Source organism: Prinia subflava, chromosome 9 (genome assembly GCF_021018805.1).
Source record: "Prinia subflava isolate CZ2003 ecotype Zambia chromosome 9, Cam_Psub_1.2, whole genome shotgun sequence".
Taxonomy (NCBI): Eukaryota; Metazoa; Chordata; class Aves; order Passeriformes; family Cisticolidae; genus Prinia; species Prinia subflava.
In genome coordinates, this window is record NC_086255.1 from 19462611 (window position 1) to 19483092 (window position 20482).

The following is a 20482-nucleotide window of genomic DNA, read 5'->3' on the forward strand; positions in this document are numbered from 1 at the left end:
TACTCATATCAGTTATAGTAGTATAATGTTGGAGATTTGTTACCATCCTTTCAGTTCTACTCCAGGGGGTCAGAGATACACCTTTTCCCCTGTCCTTGCCCCATTGGATAGACTGGAGAAAGATTTGCTGGAAGCCACTTCCAGAGCAAAGGAGAGTTTTCCAGCTGGCAAAGCAAGACTGCTTCAGTGACTGGAAAATGTCCAGCTGTCTTGAAAGTGAGACATCCTTCTGGGCAGTGTCCACACTGCATCCAGCAGTGCTGTGTGACCAACAGTGTATTCTTTTCTGAATGTGGTGGTTTGCCATGCTCTTCACACTTTATCTTGCCACCAAGACTACAGAAACTTGCTCTTGCAATACCTCTACAAAGATCAGCTCATTCAGCTCCTGCTCTCATTAAATCTCCATGAAATTAGCCTTCCCTAGAAGAAACTTTGTGCCTATTCAGCATATGGAGAAACTTAGGCATGGTATGGTAATGCGTTGCAAGGTGTCACTGTAGGCTAGGAACAAATCCGGAAAAGTGCCCAGCTTTATCAAGGGTTTAGTCACTGCTTCCTGAACAGGGAAAGCAGACAGTTTCTGTGGCCAGCAGACCCCCAGCTGGCATTACTGATAGCTGCTGTCCTTTCCACATCAGAGCTCTGCCAGCCAGCTCACCGGAGATGAGTCTCTGCTCTTTTTTCCTTTGCAGGAGGCCTGGGAGAAGACGTGTCAAATGAAAATGCCACTTCAACTGACCATAGTGACAAAGCAGTTAAAAAGGGTAATGTGGTACCCCACCCAGACCTTTGGGTATCTTTTATTTACTTTTTTTACCCCCTGTAAACCCTTATTTTTGTATTGTTTTGTACATGTGTGTTCCCCTGTGCCTGGGAGATCAGCCCTGCCCAGGCAGGGCTGTTTTTTGCTGTTGTTGAACTCTCTGAAAGGGTGGGTTTGCCTTGTATAATGCTGTGGGTTGACCCCAGCCAGAAGCCAAGCATCCAGTCACTATTCCCCTCCTCCAACAGGAGAGGTGAGAAAGTGGGAAAAGCAAGAGTGAGAAAACCCATTGGTTGAGATAAAGATAGTTTAATAAGTGAATGAAAGGGGAAAAAATAACAAAAGTGATATAAAGGCAACTGCTCACCCCCACCCACAAGCAGCCCCTGCTAAATGAATGTGTCAGGCCTCTCCTGGAGGATAATTTAACAAATTTCAGTTGTTAAAGGCAGAAGACATTAGCAGGAGTTAGGAGCACTCGAGAGCTGCTGCAGGATTGGTGAGGGGAATCTGCCCAAGAGTGTGTTGCTGGCAAGGAATGGAAGCGGTGGTGGCTCCAAAGTGTGGACCCAGAGTCCCCCGTGCAGGGCACAGGAGAGCACAGGGCAGACACCTCCTCACCTGGGTTTGCTACCAGGAGCTGTCTGTGTGCAAATCCACAGAGATTTTGGGCAGGCCCTGGAGAAGTTTGTGACTAGAAGACAAGACTTCAGCCTTGAGACCCTCTCTCTTCTTCTAGCTGGGGCCCTTTTAATGTCAGTGCCTGTGCTGGTGCCTGGTACCAGCAGTACCAGGTGTATGCAGAAGGGTGGTTCTTCCTTTGTTGGGAGAACCCCCAACCTCAGAGCATCTCCCTTCCAAGATCCAGCAGCTGCTTTGTGGATGGGGAGCTTCTGAAATGCCAGAAAGGTGCTTAGGAGTAAGAGGAAAAAAAGGCAAATTCCTGTTTTTGTCCTGCAGCTCACAGCAAGGTCTTCAGCAGGAAGGGCTTGACCTGGTGAAGCAGGAGGGAGGGTTTAAAGTTCACTCTTTTCATTCCCCTACAGTGCCCGAATTTCCTTCCCATTGTGTTGATCCCCTCACCCTTGACAGTAGTGATTTGCTTTCTGGTGCTTCAGCTGGAGGGATGAATAGAGGAAGAGGTTCTCAGCAGCCCCCCTGATCACCAGAGGAAGGTCTTAGCAGGACCTGTGCTTTTTAATAACCCAGCAGCCCATGTCCCTGACTTGGAAAGCAAAGCTGGGGCTGGTCTTGCTGATTTACATACAAATTGCCATCCTCTCAGGCTTCACAGCCGTCCACCGGTGAGCCACCATCAGCAGTGCTGCTCCTCCAGGTGACAGGGATGTTCACCTCGGTGTGACCCTTCAGACCAGCACTCTCTGAAGGCATAGCAGCCCCTGTACTCTGTTATTTCTTTGCTCTAGTCCAGCTGACGAGTTGGCTGTGCAACACAAGGAGGTTATCTAACAAGTGGTGTCTGCACACAGAGGTTTGTAAAGCCCAGCTGGACTGTGGCTGCTTTGAGGGTTTGAGTTGCCCATGGCACCTCAGTTAGGGGATGAACAACCAGGAAGCTTTGAGTAAAGGTGTCAGACTCACACCACAATAGAAGTGCAACTCATATAGGCATAACCAGTATCTGAGCAAAGCTGCAGCAGCACAGATGCAGGGCAAGGTACAGGCTCTGCCTAGAGGCCTGTATGAATCCTGTTGCAGATTTTAACACCAGCACTGAACACCACGCAGCCAGGGCTCCTCTACCCTTTGTAACAAGTAATGAGATGTGTTCTGCTTTCCCTTCTGTATTTTTGCTCCTTTTCATTAAAATCAAGAGATTCAGCATGGATGGATATTTGCGCTTCTGTTTTCCATCCTGCACATCCCTGCTCCAACAGAGACTGTCCAATCTTTATAAATTTCCCAACCACCCAAGACCTGGTATGTGAAACCAAAGTAATATTTCTCAGCATTGAGTACAGATTTCAGATTTAGGAATCTGTCACCTTCTTCCAAGGCCAATTCAAATGAGTAGTTGTTGCTGTGAAGCTGTTCCTAGTGAAACAAACCCTTCTCTGCAGATGAGTGGATAGGTAGGGCAATTTGAGAACATACAGTGACATCTAGGCTTGTTTGATTCCCACCTCCTGCTCCCCTTGTTTAAGTACCGTGTCCCCATCTGTGAAGTTGCTGTTGCAGTGAGTGAGTGACTAGAGTCATGGAAGGATGTGCTTCTACATCCTAATGGGAGAACAGCTTTGCCATAGTGCATATGGAAGCTCCAAAACAAGAAGGGTCAGTTTTCTATAGATTAGCAGTCTGAAAGTCCCAAAAATATCACTGGCAAATCTGGCTACAACTTCTGGTTTGGTTTAACACCTTGCGTTTTCTTTTTGTCTTTTTCTGAAGCTCCAGGGTATTACCTGAGGGCTGCAGGTGGAACTAAAGAGGATTTAAACAGTGTTGCCACTCTGTCTTGCAGACGGCAGGCAGAACACAACGCTTGCAAGGAGCCCACAGAGGAAGGAATATAAAGATGAGTCTGGCATGGATACACGCTCCTCTGCCAGGGTGCGCAGGGCAACCACATCCAGGGCTGAGAGGATCTGGCCAGGGGGGGTCATCCCCTATGTGATCGGAGGAAATTTCACTGGTCAGTAGTGACAACACTGCTTTCTGTTTGCCATGGGGTTTGTGTCTCAAACTGTGTGGGAAATCTCTGGAGCAGAGTTCTCCCACAAATGACTCAGGTCCTTGGGAATCTGTCTCCTGAGGTAGGATGGCATGTCATTGCACAAGGAATTGTGCACTGTGGGAGCCTGAAGCTGAGGTGTGCAGTTGGACTCTTCTCTTGGAGTCCAAGAAATATCTGGGTGACTGAGTCACTTTTCTTTAGGGGCCAGCACCTGTGAGCTGTGCTCACTCCCTGTTTTTCCAGAAGAGGATCCTCTCTGCTGTTGGAAGAGCAGGAGCAGAAGTACTCTGGGTTCCTCACAATAGCTCTGCCTTAGTTTTGAGGAGCATCCGTAGCACTCATGAGATTCCTGAGTTTTGAAAGATGTACATGGTTATTACTTCATGTCATGAGAGCAAATTTGGCACTTAGTAGCTGGTGTTCAGGTCAGAACACCTGGCAGCTCTGCCAGAATGGCCTGTACCTAGAGAGGAGATGTGTTTTATATTCACAAATATTGATGTACTTAATCTGTAAAGTTTGCTACTTGTTTAATTAGAGCCGTAAATTCATCAGACACAAGGAGAGAATAGGTACAGGAAGGTAATGCTATAGCTGGAAGTGGGCCCCAGAGTCCAAGAAGTCTACAGACATAAGATTGGCTGTTTGAAAGGTTGATTGTTCCCATATCCAGATGAAGTCCATTGGAGGTTTTCCTGAAAGCCAGGCCTTCACTATTTGCTCCTCTTGATTTCTTTTCCAGGAACCCAAAGAGCTATCTTTAAGCAAGCGATGAGGCACTGGGAGAAACACACCTGTGTGACCTTTGTGGAGAGAACTGATGAGGAGAGCTTCATCGTGTTCACATACAGAACATGTGGGTAAGTGATGGAGGCATCCCTGCAGCTCTCTATTGCAAACAGCACTTTCAGTGGCACATGGCTTTGTAAGTCTAGCCCAGAATAGACCCATGGCTACATTGGAGAATCTGTCAGAGCATATAGCTGGTCGCTCTCAGTGGGGATTGCTAGGATAGTTTAGTATTTGCTCAGAAGCTGCTAAGCCTTTCTGGGTTCTCTTTTCCTGAAATAACACTTAAGTAAGCATGCATGTGTGTGTTTATAGATATGCACTTTTTTTCTTATGTTTTCTTTGTACTTACATGTAAGTACATATAGTGTATGCAACTGCTGGCCTGTCCTGAACCCTGCTAGATGGCTAGATGCCATCCTCTGTTCCTGTTTTTGGAGTTCCTCACGTCACTGATGTGCTGTATGGGTTTGTGGGTTTTCTTTTCCAGGTGTTGCTCCTATGTGGGTCGCCGAGGAGGGGGCCCTCAGGCTATATCCATTGGCAAGAACTGTGACAAGTTTGGTATTGTGGCTCATGAGCTGGGTCATGTGGTGGGTTTCTGGCATGAGCACACACGGCCTGACAGGGACCAGCACGTCACTATCATCAGAGAGAACATACAGCAAGGTAAAAGCACACTTCAGGTTATCCCACCTGGCTGGTGGCTGGCTAGAAACCTTTCTTGCTATGCTTTTGGAAGATGCTGGCGGTCTGAGGGTTGGGATGGAAAAGAAGAAATATTGGTGTTCTTGACTAGAATAAGGCTCAAAATAGCTATATGAATAGACATTTTGGATGTCCAGCTGGAATTATTGGAGCATGTCCATTTCATTCTAGGTTCCCACAAGTAGAAGTCGTCTTTTTTTTTTTTTTTAATTGAAGAGTGGCTTGTTTCTTTTCCTTTTTGTTTGTCATCACAGGTCAGGAGTACAACTTTTTAAAGATGGAAGCTGGGGAAGTGAACTCACTTGGAGAGACCTATGACTTTGACAGCATCATGCACTATGCTAGGAACACGTTCTCCAGGTGATAATTCAAGGTTACGTGTCCTTAGGACTATTTTTGGTAGTTGTAGTTGACTCTGTGGGATATTTAGAGCCTAGAAGGAGACCTCTGATCTATTGCTGCATTGCAAGACTCGAAAAATATTTGAAAAAGCAAGGTGAGTGTAGTATGGTGGACTCCTGTTTTCCCCTTTCCACTATATTTACTCAGTAATGATACTGGTAATCTCAGAGAGTTTCCAAAGCCTTGCTAACATTCTTTGCAGCCTTCCCGGGCAGATACATGTGTATCTGTGTGCTGCATATCTGCCCATGTGCAAGTTGGGTAATACTAAAACTAGCTTTGAAAGTCTTGGTTGTCCAGCTTATGCTTTGGAGTCACAATACAGCTGTCAGAATCTCTAGTGGTTGTGCCAAGGGAGAGTTTAACTCTAGATCATGATCTTTAATTATTTGGATGATTTTTTAACCATTTATCCATGAGTTTTCAGTCATGGCCTCTGAAGCTATGTGGTTCTGTGTGACTGGGTTTTTTCATGGAGGAATTCTCAGTCCTGCCCCAGCTAAGTGCCCATTTCTGCATAGGCTGTTTGTCCTTGACTCCCATCTCATACCTCCAGATGGAGCCCATTTTCTGATTAAACTGCTCTACTGGATAGAGAGGTGATATAAACATAGTTATGTCCTGTATTTGGAATGAGAGTTACTGGATGACCACATTTATTTTGCTGCATTATTGGAATTTTTCTTATATAAATCCTACTATTGGTCTTTCCCAAGAGCTTTCTGTCACTACCTATTGCAAGTAAAGGGGTTGGAAGGTACAGTGGAAGTATTCACATTCTTGGAAAATTTTTGTTGCAAAAATTAAAGATATCTTTGTGACTTTTTAAATTTTCTTACTCCCCAGTTTTATTGAAGGGCCAAGCCTGCTGCTTTGTGCTTTTGTTTTGACAACTTCACACCAACCAGTGGAAAATGGTTAAATATGTTGAAATGCTGCTTGTTGTGGCAGAAGGAGATGCTGTCTGGGCAAGGGTGTTTTGCAGACTTTGGAGATTTCTTTGCATCAGATATCCAAAGCAAACAGTTTTTCTTCCCTTGAGGCATCTGCTGGACCCTTCCAGCATTTGCAAAACTCTAAATGGTTAGAATTGTTTTGCACAAAAGCAAGATTAAGTTATTACCACTATTTATATTGTGGATGCCTTTGAGTCTGTGTCTCTTGAAAACTAGGGTCCTTCAGAGCACTGCTGGGCCAAAATGGGATAAAAATGGCAAGAGTCCTGCTGCATTGAAATTGGTGCTCGATAAGATTTTTAAGTCTGTTTTCTTTAAGGCCTTTGTGACCCACCCTTACCCCAGTTGCAGTCTTTGTGCAGCAAGTGAAGAGAGCACTCAGTGCCTCTGTAGGGTGATTGTGCTCTCACCACAAATAAGCAGTGCTGGGAAAAGGCTTTTACTTTGCCAAGACCTGTCTTGACATCTGCTCCCCTGAGAGGACAGTGCACTGACCAGCCAGAGAGACTGGTGGGTGTATGCACCTGTCCTTCCCAGCTCACTGAGGTTTGTGAGTGCTGTCCAACTGCAACCCAAACTGACAAAAGCACAGAGTGAAGATACTAAGCTCCAGCAAGTTTCATTAAAATCAGTAGCTAGGAAAGGGAGAGAGTTCCTGCTTGGCCCTGCAAGGGAAGGGCTGCACTGGGTGTGTTGATGCATTAGCAGACACCAGAAAGCTGACATAAGATGGTGTGAGCACCTGACCAGTGGAGATGTGATGTGTGAGTGAGCAGGGGAAGGACACAGAGTCATGTCTGTGGCTTACTGTCTTGTAGCAATTCTTACCTGGCACTTAGTACAAATTCAGTTTCTAACTTCAGTCAATATTGATGATAGTAAATCACATGGTTCTTGTCATGGTCAAATGCTGCTGTAAGTCCTGGGCCCTTTTTATTCTAAACTTTTTGCCTAGGACAGAAAGGTACAGCTTTTCTGACATCTGATGAGTCCTAGCAGTGGAAATTGTTTCCAGTAATACTTCTGGGGATTGGTGTAGAGTCATTCCTTTTCATTTCATGGCAGAATATGCCTCTCATTTTTCCCTGTGGCTAATAGAAATAGGAGGATGGCACATGAGACCGTAATGACAGCAGGGACAAGTTTTTACCATTGGGATCTCTGTTCTCATCTATGTCAGAAATTTGTCTGTTTTGCAGAGTGTGGCTGCAGGCTTTTATTTCCTGGTGCATTTTTCGACATGACAGCAATCTAAACTGAATGTTGCTGTATCGTGAAACAATTTCTTTCACACCTGTCAAGACCCATAAATGGCAACTTAGCAAGAAGAAAGCTCAAACCTGCACAAAGCCCTAAGCAAGTAGCTGGTTACCTTAATTCAATCAGTGGCTTGCTAGTAGATATGACAGCACAGTCTGGAGTTCCAAAACATGACCTCTGCAGAGCTCATGTTCAAATTAGGGTGTAGGTAGCACCCTCTCCATGTTGAGGGATGACATCTTGTATTTGCAATGCACTGTCCTAATCCTGCACGAGACATACACAGATCCTCCACAGGTTTTACTGCATGAAGAGTCATGTTGTCTCTCTTCTGCACATGGAGAGAGAAATACAGATTTGGGACAAAAGGTAGCTGGCTGTGGCTGGGACCTTAACCTGCCTTGACTATCTGCTTCCTTCGGTGTTGTTTTTGTTACTCTATCTGTATTTGTTACTCTATCTACTGAGACATGGTTGCTTGGCATTTGTTGAGATCAGCTGATAATTTCATGGCATTGGCTGGGCACTTTGCACGTTCAGGGTGCCGTGCGGATGCTGACGACTTGTGTGAGTCTCTTCCCAAACTCTTGTTCTTAGCTGGTAGGAATGGTGGCTGTTGTGCTTGGCTTACGACTGCACTGGGCAGCTAATGCATATTCTGCCTGTGCCTGGACAGCAGGAGAATGGGGCATCTAGGATTCATGGGTTCTTCTCCTATGGTTTTGGTGTTAGACTTCCTGAGCTGCTCTGTTTAATGATGTCTGTTTGTTGTTTATTAACTGTTGAGTCAAAGTATTTGCACTTTTAGAAACACTCACCAAATGTGCAGCTTTACACTCCAAGCGTTTTTAGGCATATGAGATTGGTGGACAGCATGAGACTTCTGGGACTTGTGTGGTTTGGGCCAGACAAACTCTCCTGTTCTTGTTTGCTTTGATGGCAAAATGAGAGAAACTGTGCTCACTGCTCTGTTGTTGGGAGTCTTGCTCAGCAATGCCTGTGAAAGGAGAAAAAATTCAATTGGAGGAAAAAGCAAAACCAAAAATCTTACTGCCTCAGCATAGAGTGCAGCCTTCTGGAAGCGCGTGAATTTGGCAGGTAACAAGGGTAGTTTGAAGTCATGGGTTGTTTGCATTGTGTCAGCAGTGCCTCAGGTATACACTACGTGCAGAAAGCTGAGGGCTGTGAGTGCACAGTTGTGGGGACTGGAATGGGAAAAAGAATCAAAAACTTGCATATGCAAGTGGTGGTTTTTCTATTAAACTCTGTCATTCTTCCCTGGTTGAGCCTGGAGATCTGCAGAAAGCATTTCAGAGGCCACAGAAGTACGTCCCTGCCAAATGCCGAGTTCTTCTATGAACTGCTGAGGAGGCTTGAAAATTTACTTTGAGCAAACGGACCTGTTTCTATGCTTGTGGTGTTTCTGGAATTGGAGGATTTATTTTCAATACATAAAATTAAATAAATTCAGTCCAAGGCATGCAGCTGGCATAAAGAATAAAAAACTGAATTTATAAATCAAAATTTGAGGGACTCACCCCAGATCTTGTAAGTGTTGGTTTTGATACTGATCAGGAATTTTTCTACTGCTGAAAAAATGCCAACATCTCCCATGCAACAACTGATTCCAGTTTTAAAAAAGATTAAATTCCTTTCCCTCTATTTCTTTCTTCAGTTTGAATGTTTACAAAACAATATCCCCCCTTCCCTCCCCACCCCTGGACTAGGCTACATGGAAATTATTGCTTTTGCCTGATTTCCCATTGGACTACTTGGACAGAGTCCTGTCCTTCCTGTCCTTCAGAAAGAGCAGTCTGCCTCACTGAGCTGATGCTGGAGGTTAAGCTTGGTGTTAGCCGTGGCATCCCCAAGCCTGTTTGGCATTCAGGGGTGCAGAGAAAGGTTTCTGTGGGCTGGACAGCCTGGCTGCAAGAGCTTGGATTTTGCCAACCTGGAGTTGGGGTTTTGATTCCCTCCCTCCTTCCCTACACTCCTAATGCTCCCATGGGGTCTCTTTTTGCATGCAAGCTCTTGCTTGGCTGAATGGACTGCATTTTGATAGAAGTGAGGCCTGAGCTTAAATCCTTCACTGGACTGCGATCAGAAGTGCAGTAAAGAGTTCCTGAGTGTAAAGCACATGGAAGAAATAGTAGCAAGCAAAAAGAGGCAGAAACAAGTGGAGTTACTAGCTTGGAAACTCGTACAGAACAAAGGTAGAGCACATGATCTTTTCCTCTTGTCTGTGGCAGCCCCAGTCACTGCCAGCCCAGACCCATCTGCTACTGGGAAAACTCCCCTTCCCTCTGCTTCTTTGGCTTAAATGCCAAATCTGTGCTCCTGCTGGGCCAGATGTGCCACGAACAGTCTGCAGGAATATTTCATTGCTTTTTCTGATTTATGGTAAGGAATGTGCAACCTCAAAGAGAGGCAGCAGCAATTTTGAGATATCCAAGAGGAATTTTCTGGCTTGGCAGACTTGTTTGTTCATTTGGAAGCTCTCTGCTATAGTGAGAAGGCTGTCTTGAGAGAGCTAGCAGTTATTAGAAGCTGAACCACTATTGCTTGTTGGCATGGGATATATGGTCAGGGGGATGTGGTGTGGGAGGCCTGCCAGCTCTGCTCTCTGTTCATTGTGTCACTTTCCCTACTTCACTGCTCTGTGTCCCTCTGCTCTTCCCTGCAGAGGAGTTTTCCTGGACACCATCCTTCCCCGCCGCGATGATAACGGGGTACGGCCGACGATCGGCCAGCGCGTTCGCCTGAGCCAGGGAGACATCGCTCAGGCAAGGAAGCTGTACAAATGCCCAGGTAAATATGGCCTGGGGAGATGGACCCTGCTTTGTCATAGACACAGGGCTTATGTGGAAGGCACTGGAGTTCAAGAGCACCTTAACGATCCCTTTTGAGGAAAGAGAACTGGGAAACACAAACTATTAAATGCTTTAGGTTGGAGCCATGGGGAGAAGTGAACTTGCCTAAAATGTGTCTCCTGTTAGTACTTTTCCAGTGTTCTTGTTGGGTTTAGGGCTTCAGATTGGCTCAGTGTAGCCTCTATTCGTAGAAAATTAAACCACTGTACAAGACTGCAGGCAGAGTGGAGACTAGGAGTTAGCAAAGTGGTGGAAAGATATCAGGTAGACTGAGGTCCTGGAAAGTGTGGATAGCTGGTGTGCAAATCCACTGTTTTTCTGTATCCAACTACAGGTCAGAAAGTTTGAGTCCATAAGGGTCTAGAATGAATTCTGGGGGCTTCAGGTTCTATATGTTTAAAGATTACTGCATTTAGCTTATAATGGATGGTATAACTTTTAGGTCTATTAGTTCTAATTAACCTTTTTTTTTTCTTGTTTACCTCATCATTACATTTTTATATTTACACTCATCATTGTCTCTAAATTGATTTTGGTTGAATAAAATGCTGTTCTTGCAAAATTGTCTCATGGATAAGTTTAGGGGTTAATTTGTTTTGCACTATGTTTTTTGATTGAGTCAGACTTAATCCAACCAGGCTTTATATTCCCATGGCTGGAAGAATCAATTACAGATTGAGATTTCTCAAGGCAAGCTGAAAAGCCACTTTGGCCTGAGGTACTAACTAAAAGCTACAAAGGAACTTTCTTTAAAATGAGGACTCTTCTGTGAGTCTCAAGTTTTCCATTTGCGAAGTAGAACTTTTCCTACTTTTTTTTTTCACAAAGCTTTAGCTGAGGTTATTGCAGTTCAAAACACATTAGGCTGCAAAATAATTAGAGATTTAAGCCTGCTAAACATTTTTCAAATATCTGTTTTTCTGCTTTGTTTTTTTTTTCTTTGCATCAAAATTTGTACACAGGTTGCATCTTAGGAGAAGACATGCAATATATTTAATGACATTAATGTCTTCGTCTGCCATTTGAATCTGTAGCTTGAAAGTTTTCTTCCCTTCCTCTGCAACATACAAAGCAAAGGAGTTCAAAACCAAAGGATTTCATCTGTGTGTTCAAGCAGGGTTTGAATGAGACTTTAGGATGAAGACACAGTTTGGCTGTCAAGCCAAGGATTTTAGGGTAAAGTGCAGCAACATAATTCAGAAGTTGTGTGGCAGATGGCTTTCCTTTTAGAAAGAGGGTATTCACCTGAGAATATCTAATAATATCTCCCAAAAAAAAAAGCTAGTATGGTGGAGGATGAGTTACCATCCATGCACTGGAATCAGCCAGAACAAGGGTCTGTGCCTGCTGTAAGAAACAGGACTCTCCAGCTTGTTAGACTGGAGTCCTTGTGGCTGCTACAGTTAGGGCTTGCTTAGCTTGTCCATTCTAAAACCCTGCTGTTTTAAATTGCTCTTAATTCCTCAAAGCTTATACCTGCTGGGTTAAAGTTAGTGCCAAGCCAGGTGAAATCAAATGAAATTTGCTGAAGGAATTTCTGGAAGGCAAGATGCAGTCTGCTCCGTGGTAGTTAATGCTAGATTTGCTATGGCTGCACAGTTAAGGATTTGATGACTACAGTCACTACAAAAGCTTTCAAACAGCTCATCCTGCTGTCTTGTGCTGTGCTAAAGGAAAAAGACTTGTGTAGTTGTGCTAATTGTGCAGGAATGGTTAAACTGTAAATTGAGAATGGTCCTGCATTATATAATTTCCTCCAGTTCTCTGGCATTTTCAAAAAGATAGTGTAGCAGTAACCAGCTGATGAGCTGTAAGTGCCTGTCACTCACCTGCTTCATCTACAAATGAGTTCTGAAGCATTCACCTCACTGCTTTGCTTTTCACCTCTGTTCCTCTCTACCTGCTCAGTTTCTTGGATCCCAGAAGTACCAACATTTGCTTTATTGGCCCTTTTGTTGTCTTTGTTACTAAGTGGAGTACAGTTGTATTGCTTTTTTGGGTGCCGTGCCACAGGCTGTGCTCTCCCCACAAAGATGCGTTGCTCACTGTGCTTCCCCCTGCTCTGCAAGGCCAGCCTGTCACAGTGTCTGGGGACTTTGCTCTGCAAGGGTCAGAGAGTTAGATAGGTCTCCTTTTGTATTTCTGCGAAGTAGTCTTTGCAAGTAGACACAATAGTACCTGTTCCATAATTACAGAGACTTGCCAGTAGCTGTGTAAATGCACTCTGGGAGAATTAAGTCTGGGCTGTTGGAAGCCTTCACTGTGGTTCAGACCAGGGCAATAATCTCACATCACTGGTCATGTTGTGCATGTTTCCCATAATTTAGAGCTCCCTTTATTATTTCATGTTTGTTTAAATAGTTTTTTGATCAGAGAAAAATAACATTTATTTATCCTGGTGAGTTACGGATTGGAATTCCCTCTTTATTAAAAAAAATTGTTAAAAAACTTCTTTCTGTGTCCCCACATTTGTTAGTCTGGTCTGGTCTGTCAAGCTGTGGATCATACTTCCTTAGGAAATGAAGAAATTCCGGCCTAAGTGACTCCTTCTCCCCTGCTTGAACATATTAAACTTTTTCAATGGAACCAGTCTCTTTTCACCTCCAACTGCCAACCTGCCCATTTAAACGTAATCATGGCTGCAAAATTACCGTGTGATAGCATCGAGCAGAGGAGCAACCCCTGCCATTTCCATGAGAAAGGGAAGGCCTTGTCAGATCTTTCAAAGCACTGCTGCTCAATCAGGGATTTTTGGGCGCTGCCTTGCCGTCTCTGAGGAAACAGTTGCAGGTCCAGGGGAGCTTTATAATATCAGTTCGTCATGAAATTGGAAAAGCAACTGGGAAGCAGGCAAGCTAAGGTCCCTGCTCCTTGCAATTGGCATTTGGATGTGTTTAGTGGGCACTGTCAAGGAAATGGGAGCGTTGATATTTGTGATCCTCCCACCCAGGCAGCCAGCTGCTCTGCAGAGGTGGATGGTCACTCCTTGTTCCAGCTCAGTCATCCTGGCTCAGAGAGCAGAGCTACAGTAGTCACTGCTTTTCCAGATGTTGGGAGCTCCAGCTCCCTAAAGGGTCATATGCATGTGCTTTTTCTTTGCTTCCCAAAAGTCGCTCTGGGATCTACATTTCTTCAACTGCAGCAGGCCACAAAACAGGAAACTGAAGAGCAGTGGGCTGCTGTGCTGATGTTTTGTCCTGTGCAGTGTAGTGGCTGCAAAGGTGCTGGGCAGCAGAAGCATGAGGGTGATGGGACTTGCCTTGCTTTTGTTAGGCTGTTTTAAGCCCAAAAAAGACAATTTACAATGGCAACTAAGGAGAACTTCATTGAGCAGCTTGTAATGAAGGGAAAATGGATTTGCTGGCAGCAGTGTGGGGTTGTGAGGTGGGGTTAATACTTTGCATTTGATTAGTGAATGAGATATTGCTCAACTGAAACCTGAAAGTGCTGGCATGTGGAAGGAAGATGAAGGAAGAAGGATGCTTCTTTAGTATCTGCTTTGTCTGTGTCCTTGCACTGATCATCTTCTATCCCAGAAATTCTGACCCCTTTGGCAAGGCCTCGGGTGGTCCGTGGCCTTTGGCCAATACCGTGAATGAGCTCTGCTGGAGTACCAGCCACCAACCTGCTCACAGTTTGGTAGACCCTGATGTCTTTCAGAGTCACTCCTTTTTGATAGGATTTTTTCCCCTCTCCTGCAGCTTGTGGAGAGACCTTGCAAGACTCAACAGGTAATTTCTCAGCCCCTGGCTTTCCAAATGGCTACCCCTCCTATTCCCACTGTGTCTGGAGGATCTCGGTGACCCCAGGGGAGAAGGTAGGTGCCACAGCAGCACAAGGTGTACTCTGCACCTCCCTCATGTGAGGTTTTGCCTCACTGTGATGACAGTGTTAGAACCTGCCAGAAGATCTCTGCATGCCTGGCATGCAGGAATGGAGCCTGGAAAGGCTCTTGAGCACCTCTCAGGAGAGAGATGGAGTCAGGATTACATGATTTTTGAGGAGAGAAGTGATGCTGGAGCAGAGCCCCTTACATACCTGGGCTGTGTGTTGATCTCTTCCTCTCAGTTTGAGACTCAACCCTACATGGGCATTTCCTGACACCTGTTAGCTTTGGCAAGGGCACATTCCGAAGCCAGTCAGATGAGTTAGATAAAATGTGCTGCAATGTGGGGTCCTGAAGGGATTTGAGGAGCTGTGAGTGACATCTGTGGCCTGCCCCTGTCATGCAGGCATGATGTCCCTGTCGGGGAACTCCCACTTCCCGCCCTGAAATGCCAAGCCCCGCTGCACATCAATCACCCACTCTGTCCACGTTCCTCCCAGCTCCTTTTGTTTTATTGATCTTCCTGTAGAAATGAAATCTTTCCTTAATCCAGCAGCCCCAGCCTTTCAGGCCTGTCACACCATTCCAGGCTGCAAGAATGAGCAGCCCAGCTTGGGAGCTCCTTGGCAGAGTGACTTTGCTGAGGATCACCCTCAAGACATGCTTAAGACTCGGACAAAGAAGCGCAGAGCTCGTTTGTTTTGCAGCAGCTGCCGGGCTCCAGGACCTGTTTGTGTCACCTGCAAGCCCAGTCCCATGCCATGCTGAGCTCCTGCCATCAGCTGCAGGAGGGAGAGCATCGCTGGGGCAAGAGGGCCAAGAGCTGTCCAGGTTTGACCACTGTGGCACTGAGAGTTTTGTGGTGTCAGTCTTAGTATAAACTCTCCCTTTGCTTCTCAGTCTCTTCAGAGTTGTGTCGGGAAGGACCCAGCATCTAAATGCTGAACCACTAATGTTAAAAGAGGAAATAAAACATTGATTTCAGATTAAATGCTTCAATTTACCTGTTTAACCCAATGCAGTGATTAGTGCAAATTGTTGCACTGAGGTATTCGTTGAGAACAGATATTGGGTTTGTAGCATTCATCTGCATAGAAACAGATGAATCTCTTTTTGCTGTCCAAAGTCAGAATATTGCAAAAATGTGAAAAAAGTGAGTGACATCATTACAGACTGCACTCTGCACACCCAACCAGGACTTTGGGGGAGAACATCCATTTTAATATAAAGACATTTCTGTGACTATGTTCAGACAATGAATGTAAATGAATAATATGGGTCAAATCTTCCCAGAAAAAAAATACAAGTAGCCAGCAATGGTGACCTCCATAGGTGACTTCCCAGACAAAGGCCAGTGATCCATCTTAGAGAGGAAGGAGACCAAAATAATAACATTTTAATGCCAAGCCCTGTTTGGTAAAGCCACTGAATGCAATTGCATCACAGTGATGGTGTGAGTCTGAAGGTCAGAATGTAGAACTTAATTAGCAAAATCAGATTTATTTTACAAGTATCATTTATACGCAGGTATAGACCCCAAACTTGTGATTTGTGACAATCTCTTCCTCTATGATTTTCACTGTTCAAAACCAAAGAGTTAAATTTTAAAAATCCAAACTGGGCTATTTTTTAAAGTAAAATTTTAGTAACAGAGAAGTATTGAATTTGAATTACAGAGATGATAGTAAAGGGCTCTCTGCTGTCATACACTGTCATGGTTTCATTAAAACACCTTGAGAAGCCTTTGTTTTTTGAGAAAAAATGGTGTACAAATCCTGCAAACGGCCCAACTGTCTTTGCCTATATACTCACTTAGGTATCACTGTAGTGAAAATGAAACAATCTATAGGGTCCTCTCTTTAAAGTAACTCCCTCCCCAAAGAGAAATGTGCCCTCTCTCCTTTCAGATTATGTTAAACTTCACATCGATGGACTTATTTAAAAGTCGCCTTTGCTGGTATGATTATGTGGAGGTGCGTGATGGCTACTGGAGGAAGGCTCCATTATTGGGTGAGTAGCTATTTAATTTTAATTGCATTTTGTGTATTCTTTTTGATGCTTTGGAGAGTGGGTGGGCAAAACAAACAGAAAGAAATTTTTCTTTAGTTGGAAGAATCTAAGGTCCAGCACTGGCCATCCCTTAGTGTCTCCATCCAGAGATGTTGGTGTGCTGTGTTCACTCACAATGACCCCTGCTCCAAGCCCTGTAGTCACAAAGGCTTTATTCCTTCCTTTTCCAGCTGGAGAAATGAGGCAGGGAGGGAAGTGAGCCAGGGCTCTGGCTGGGACTAAAAATGGGGTCTCTGGAGTTTTGATATTGCTCTTTCCTTAGTCCAGGGAAGAACTGTCAGTCAGTCAGAATGAAGCAGATGCACAGCTCCTGACCCAAGCTCATGCCATTATTTCTCATGAATCTGTGTTTATAAATACACAGTCCTCTGTAGTCCTAGCAGGGAACTTGCTAAACCATGCCGTGGCAAATTGTGTAGGGACCCCACTCTGCTCCTGCTCCCAAAATCTCTAGGAAGTGCAGCTCCTGTCCATCCTCTGCATTTCTCTGCCTCCTGCCATCATATTTGCAAGTCTTCTGTCACCTTGAGTAGTTCAAGAGTCCCACCTGCTTTGCCATTGCCTCTGATCCTGACCTCATCCCCTAAGCTCAGTGTTCCAAACATGTAAAATGCAGCACTGCAAACAGCCCCTTCTGCCTAAAAGGAAAGAATCAATCAGGTTGGGCATCATCCCCTAAGCTGTGTTAGAGTGGCTGCACCCCATGCTGCAGCACAGGACTGGGCTACTCAGCATTGGGTCAGAGGGTTTGGGGAGGTTTGGGTGCTCTCCCTGGCCCCAGTGGACATCCTAGCCCTGGTACCAGGTGAGGTGCAGAGGTTGAGGCCATGCTGCTTCCCGGGTTTCAGTGGGCCTGTCTTTCAGGGCAGCTGGCAGCTGTTTTTACCCTTTACTGCCTATTTGGGGTTGGCAGCATATGCTGCTGTTCTCTGCTGTGTGTGCGTCAGGTAACATTGCTCCAGCAGCTGCAACTTAGCTCCTCGGTTTGTTGTTTTTTTTCTGCTGAGTAATTTAAAGGTACTTCAGAAGCCAAGCACCTCCCGTCCCCCTAGTGCAGGTGGACTTGGGAGTGTTTCCATCTGGAAGGAGACGCTGCGTGAGTGGCCGTGGTTCCCGCATGGGGCCGAGCCCATGAAATTAGGTCAGAAGAGGCAGACAGACGGCAATTCAGCAGGGGGCGAGGAGGGGGATTAGTGTGAATTGTGAAAGCACGGGCTTCTTGTGGAGAGAAAAAATACATGTGTGCTGCATATTTTCCCAGGGAAGTGTGTGAAAACCCAGCCTTTAAATGGTGTATAACTTTTTATGAATGGGCCCTTTATCACACTCTGAGGAGCTTGCTCATTCTCGTTCCTCATCTGCGTTTCCTCTTCTTGACACCCTTGTTAAACTCCAAGTCTAAATCCAGGAGGAAGTTGCTGAGTGGCCCTAGAGGAAGAGGCTTTGCAGTGCTGATGCTGTTTTTAGCATCCCCTTTGGGAGTGGAGATGGGGGATGCTATTGATATGCTGCAGGGCTGTCACACTGCCCCAACAGCATTGGGCAGGTTGAGAGCACAATAGGAGCTAAGTAAATCTGGGTCCAAGATAATACTTGGAAGGGTGACTCTGCAAGAAGGAAAAGCTGGTAGTGAAACTGCTGTTCCCTCACAGTTAATGGGAAATATGATGCTGTCTTGAAGGTAAGACATTAACTGTGTTTTTACCCAGTGGAAGTTGTTCAAAGATACCTTTGTCTGGTATTGGAAGGCCAGGATCCCTGTCACCTCTGTCCTGACTGAATTCAACCTGAAGAACTGCTCTTTGCCTCTGTCAGATTCCAACTGAGATTCAGTTGGACAGGGTGCCAAGATCATGTTGAATTCCATGTATGGCCTGGCTGGTGTCAGCTGAAGTGAAAAACCATGTTTGTTCTGTCCAAACTCCTGAGCCAAGTGCAGGTCCCTGCCTATCAGTGCGTACTTGATGCTTGCTCTGTTTCTGTGAGGAGCTTCTGCCTCCAATAGAGGAGCACCAAATTGGGTTGTTAGGTTGTTTGGGCTGCAAATGCCATCTATAACTGTTCCATTTTAGGATTCATTCCTACTGGCAAAATTTGGGAGTTTACCAGTGCTGGTACCTGCCAGAGAGCTCAAAGCTAGGGACATTATGGAGAAAAATGGTTCCTGGTCTCTTTCTTTTGAAAGAAATTAAATGACTGCAGAAGGTTAACTGGGATTTGTTGAACAGAGAATGAGATTAATGGTTTTTTTCTCATCAGCATGGCCATGTCCTGCCCTTGGTTTGACTTGGAGTATTTGCTCTTGGGTGCGAAGTGCTGAAGGAGTTTTCAAGGCTTAGCAGGTGGAAAGGACATTCCCTAATGCCTCTAGAAGGACAGGGGGATGCTTCCCCACCATGGTAGCTCATTTGCTTAATTATGTGATCAAGATAAGAGCCTTTTTGAATTTACCAGGGCAATAGAGGCTTCATCTGTAATTACTGGATTCTGCTCCCAGTTGAAGAGAACTTTAATTCACTTAATAATGGAAATGAATATGAATTCATGAAGAGGGGACACAGAAACTTATTCAGAAGCACAATTGATGGGAGTGAAAGGGTGTTCTACACAAGCACACTCCTTTAACCAAAGACTCCTTGCTTCCCAGAGTCACAGGTGCTTGTTACGCTGTGCTGTCCCTCAGGAGATTATAGAGATCTTTATTGTCTCTTTCCTGCCTTCTAGGTAGATTTTGTGGTGACAAGATTCCTGAACCAGTAATCTCCACGGACAGCAGGCTGTGGATCGAGTTCCGGAGCAGCAGTAACATCCTGGGCAAAGGCTTCTTTGTGGTCTATGAAGGTACAGCCCTTAGCTACAAGTCTGCATGCTATGGAGCAGACAGAACAGGATGCAGGGGTTTTATGGGATCAGCAGGAGTTCTGCTGCACTGTGTGCTTAGATATAGCCATGCTTTTGTTTTTGTGGGAATCAGCAGATTTTGCAGCTTGTTTCAGTAGATAAGGCATGGATTTTCCTACTAGATTATCACATTTTGGGGGGCACAACAAGATGAGAAGACAAAGCAATAGCTTCCATACTTAGGCCAGGTTCTGTTTGCTCTAACCAGCTCCTCCAAGCAGCAGTGTGTGGAGCAAGGGCTTCTTTCAGTATTTTAACAGGCAAAGTTCTGTTTGGGGATCATATATTTTATATCACCTGCTACAGATTGTCTTAGGGTGTTTTTGTTTGGTTGGTCGAGGTTTTTTGGTGGGTTTTTTTCTTAAACGCAAAGATTTTTCTTTTGTTTCTCCTTTGTATGTTTTACTTACAGAAAATTGGAAATTAGCATGTCAGATCTTCTACAGGTCAGGTATTTTAGAAACTGGCATGGCACTGAGATGATGAAACCACTTCCAAGGAGGAGCAATACTACCACAGTCATTAAAAATCAGTAACTTCCCTTTTCCATGTATGCTTGGGTTTTTTGCAGTAATGATTCTAAAATGTATTAAAAGCCCTCATTGTTTTCTGGGCAGCAGGCATTTTCCTGAGAAATACCAGTGTTGTCAACAGTATTGAGGTTGACTGTAGTGATGCCGACATTGCATCATCTTCTTTCTTCAGCCACAGGAACAAGCATAGTGCTGGAAGCACAGTGCCCAAGTGTCCCATAAACTCATGAGTAATGATACTAACAGAGGGAAGTGAAGCAAACATGGGACTGTTGGGGAAGTGCAAATAAAGCATATGAGGATTTCACAGCAGTTTGGGGCTAACAAATCCGTTTCACAGGAGAAATATCTGGTTTCTGCAGGAGTTGTTGCCCCCAGAGACAGAGGTAGCTTGCCTGATGTTGGGTTTTTTAAAACATCTCTCCTAAAAAACAGCTGTTGCCTGGACCATGTGGTTTGTACTATCCCTTTATGATCCCCAGAAACTCCCCCTTTATGGTAGTTTGTTGGAATTAGAAGTGATCAAATTAGCATGTAGGGCATCATCCTTCATATTGCTAAATGATATTGGAAGAAAAAAAATTTACGTTGGCTGCATTCCAAAGTCACTTTGCAAAGTGACTTTGTTTTCCCTTGACAATTTCCTGTATTTCCTGTTAATTATAAATGATCCCTAAAGACTCAGTAAATATCAGCTTGCTTCACT

The 20482-nt window shown here is 44.9% G+C and overlaps 1 protein-coding gene across 6 annotated transcripts in view; it reads left to right on the forward strand.

The window, feature by feature from the left end:
• The window catches only part of TLL2 (tolloid like 2), an 85563-nt gene that overhangs the window by 45692 nt on the left and 19389 nt on the right, over window positions 1–20482 (forward strand). For 4 of the 6 annotated variants that reach the window (XM_063405789.1, XM_063405786.1, XM_063405788.1 and 1 more), the window contains exons 3-11: window positions 696–767; window positions 3249–3419; window positions 4204–4321; window positions 4741–4919; window positions 5213–5318; window positions 10260–10384; window positions 14148–14263; window positions 16180–16282; window positions 19067–19183. In XM_063405789.1, coding sequence (XP_063261859.1) covers window positions 696–767; window positions 3249–3419; window positions 4204–4321; window positions 4741–4919; window positions 5213–5318; window positions 10260–10384; window positions 14148–14263; window positions 16180–16282; window positions 19067–19183 — 1107 coding nt within the window. Of the gene's footprint in view, window positions 1–695; window positions 797–3248; window positions 3420–4203; window positions 4322–4740; window positions 4920–5212; window positions 5332–10259; window positions 10385–14147; window positions 14264–16179; window positions 16283–19066; window positions 19184–20482 lie in introns of those variants that run through there. The other 2 variants (XM_063405790.1, XM_063405791.1) reach the window with 2 other exon arrangements.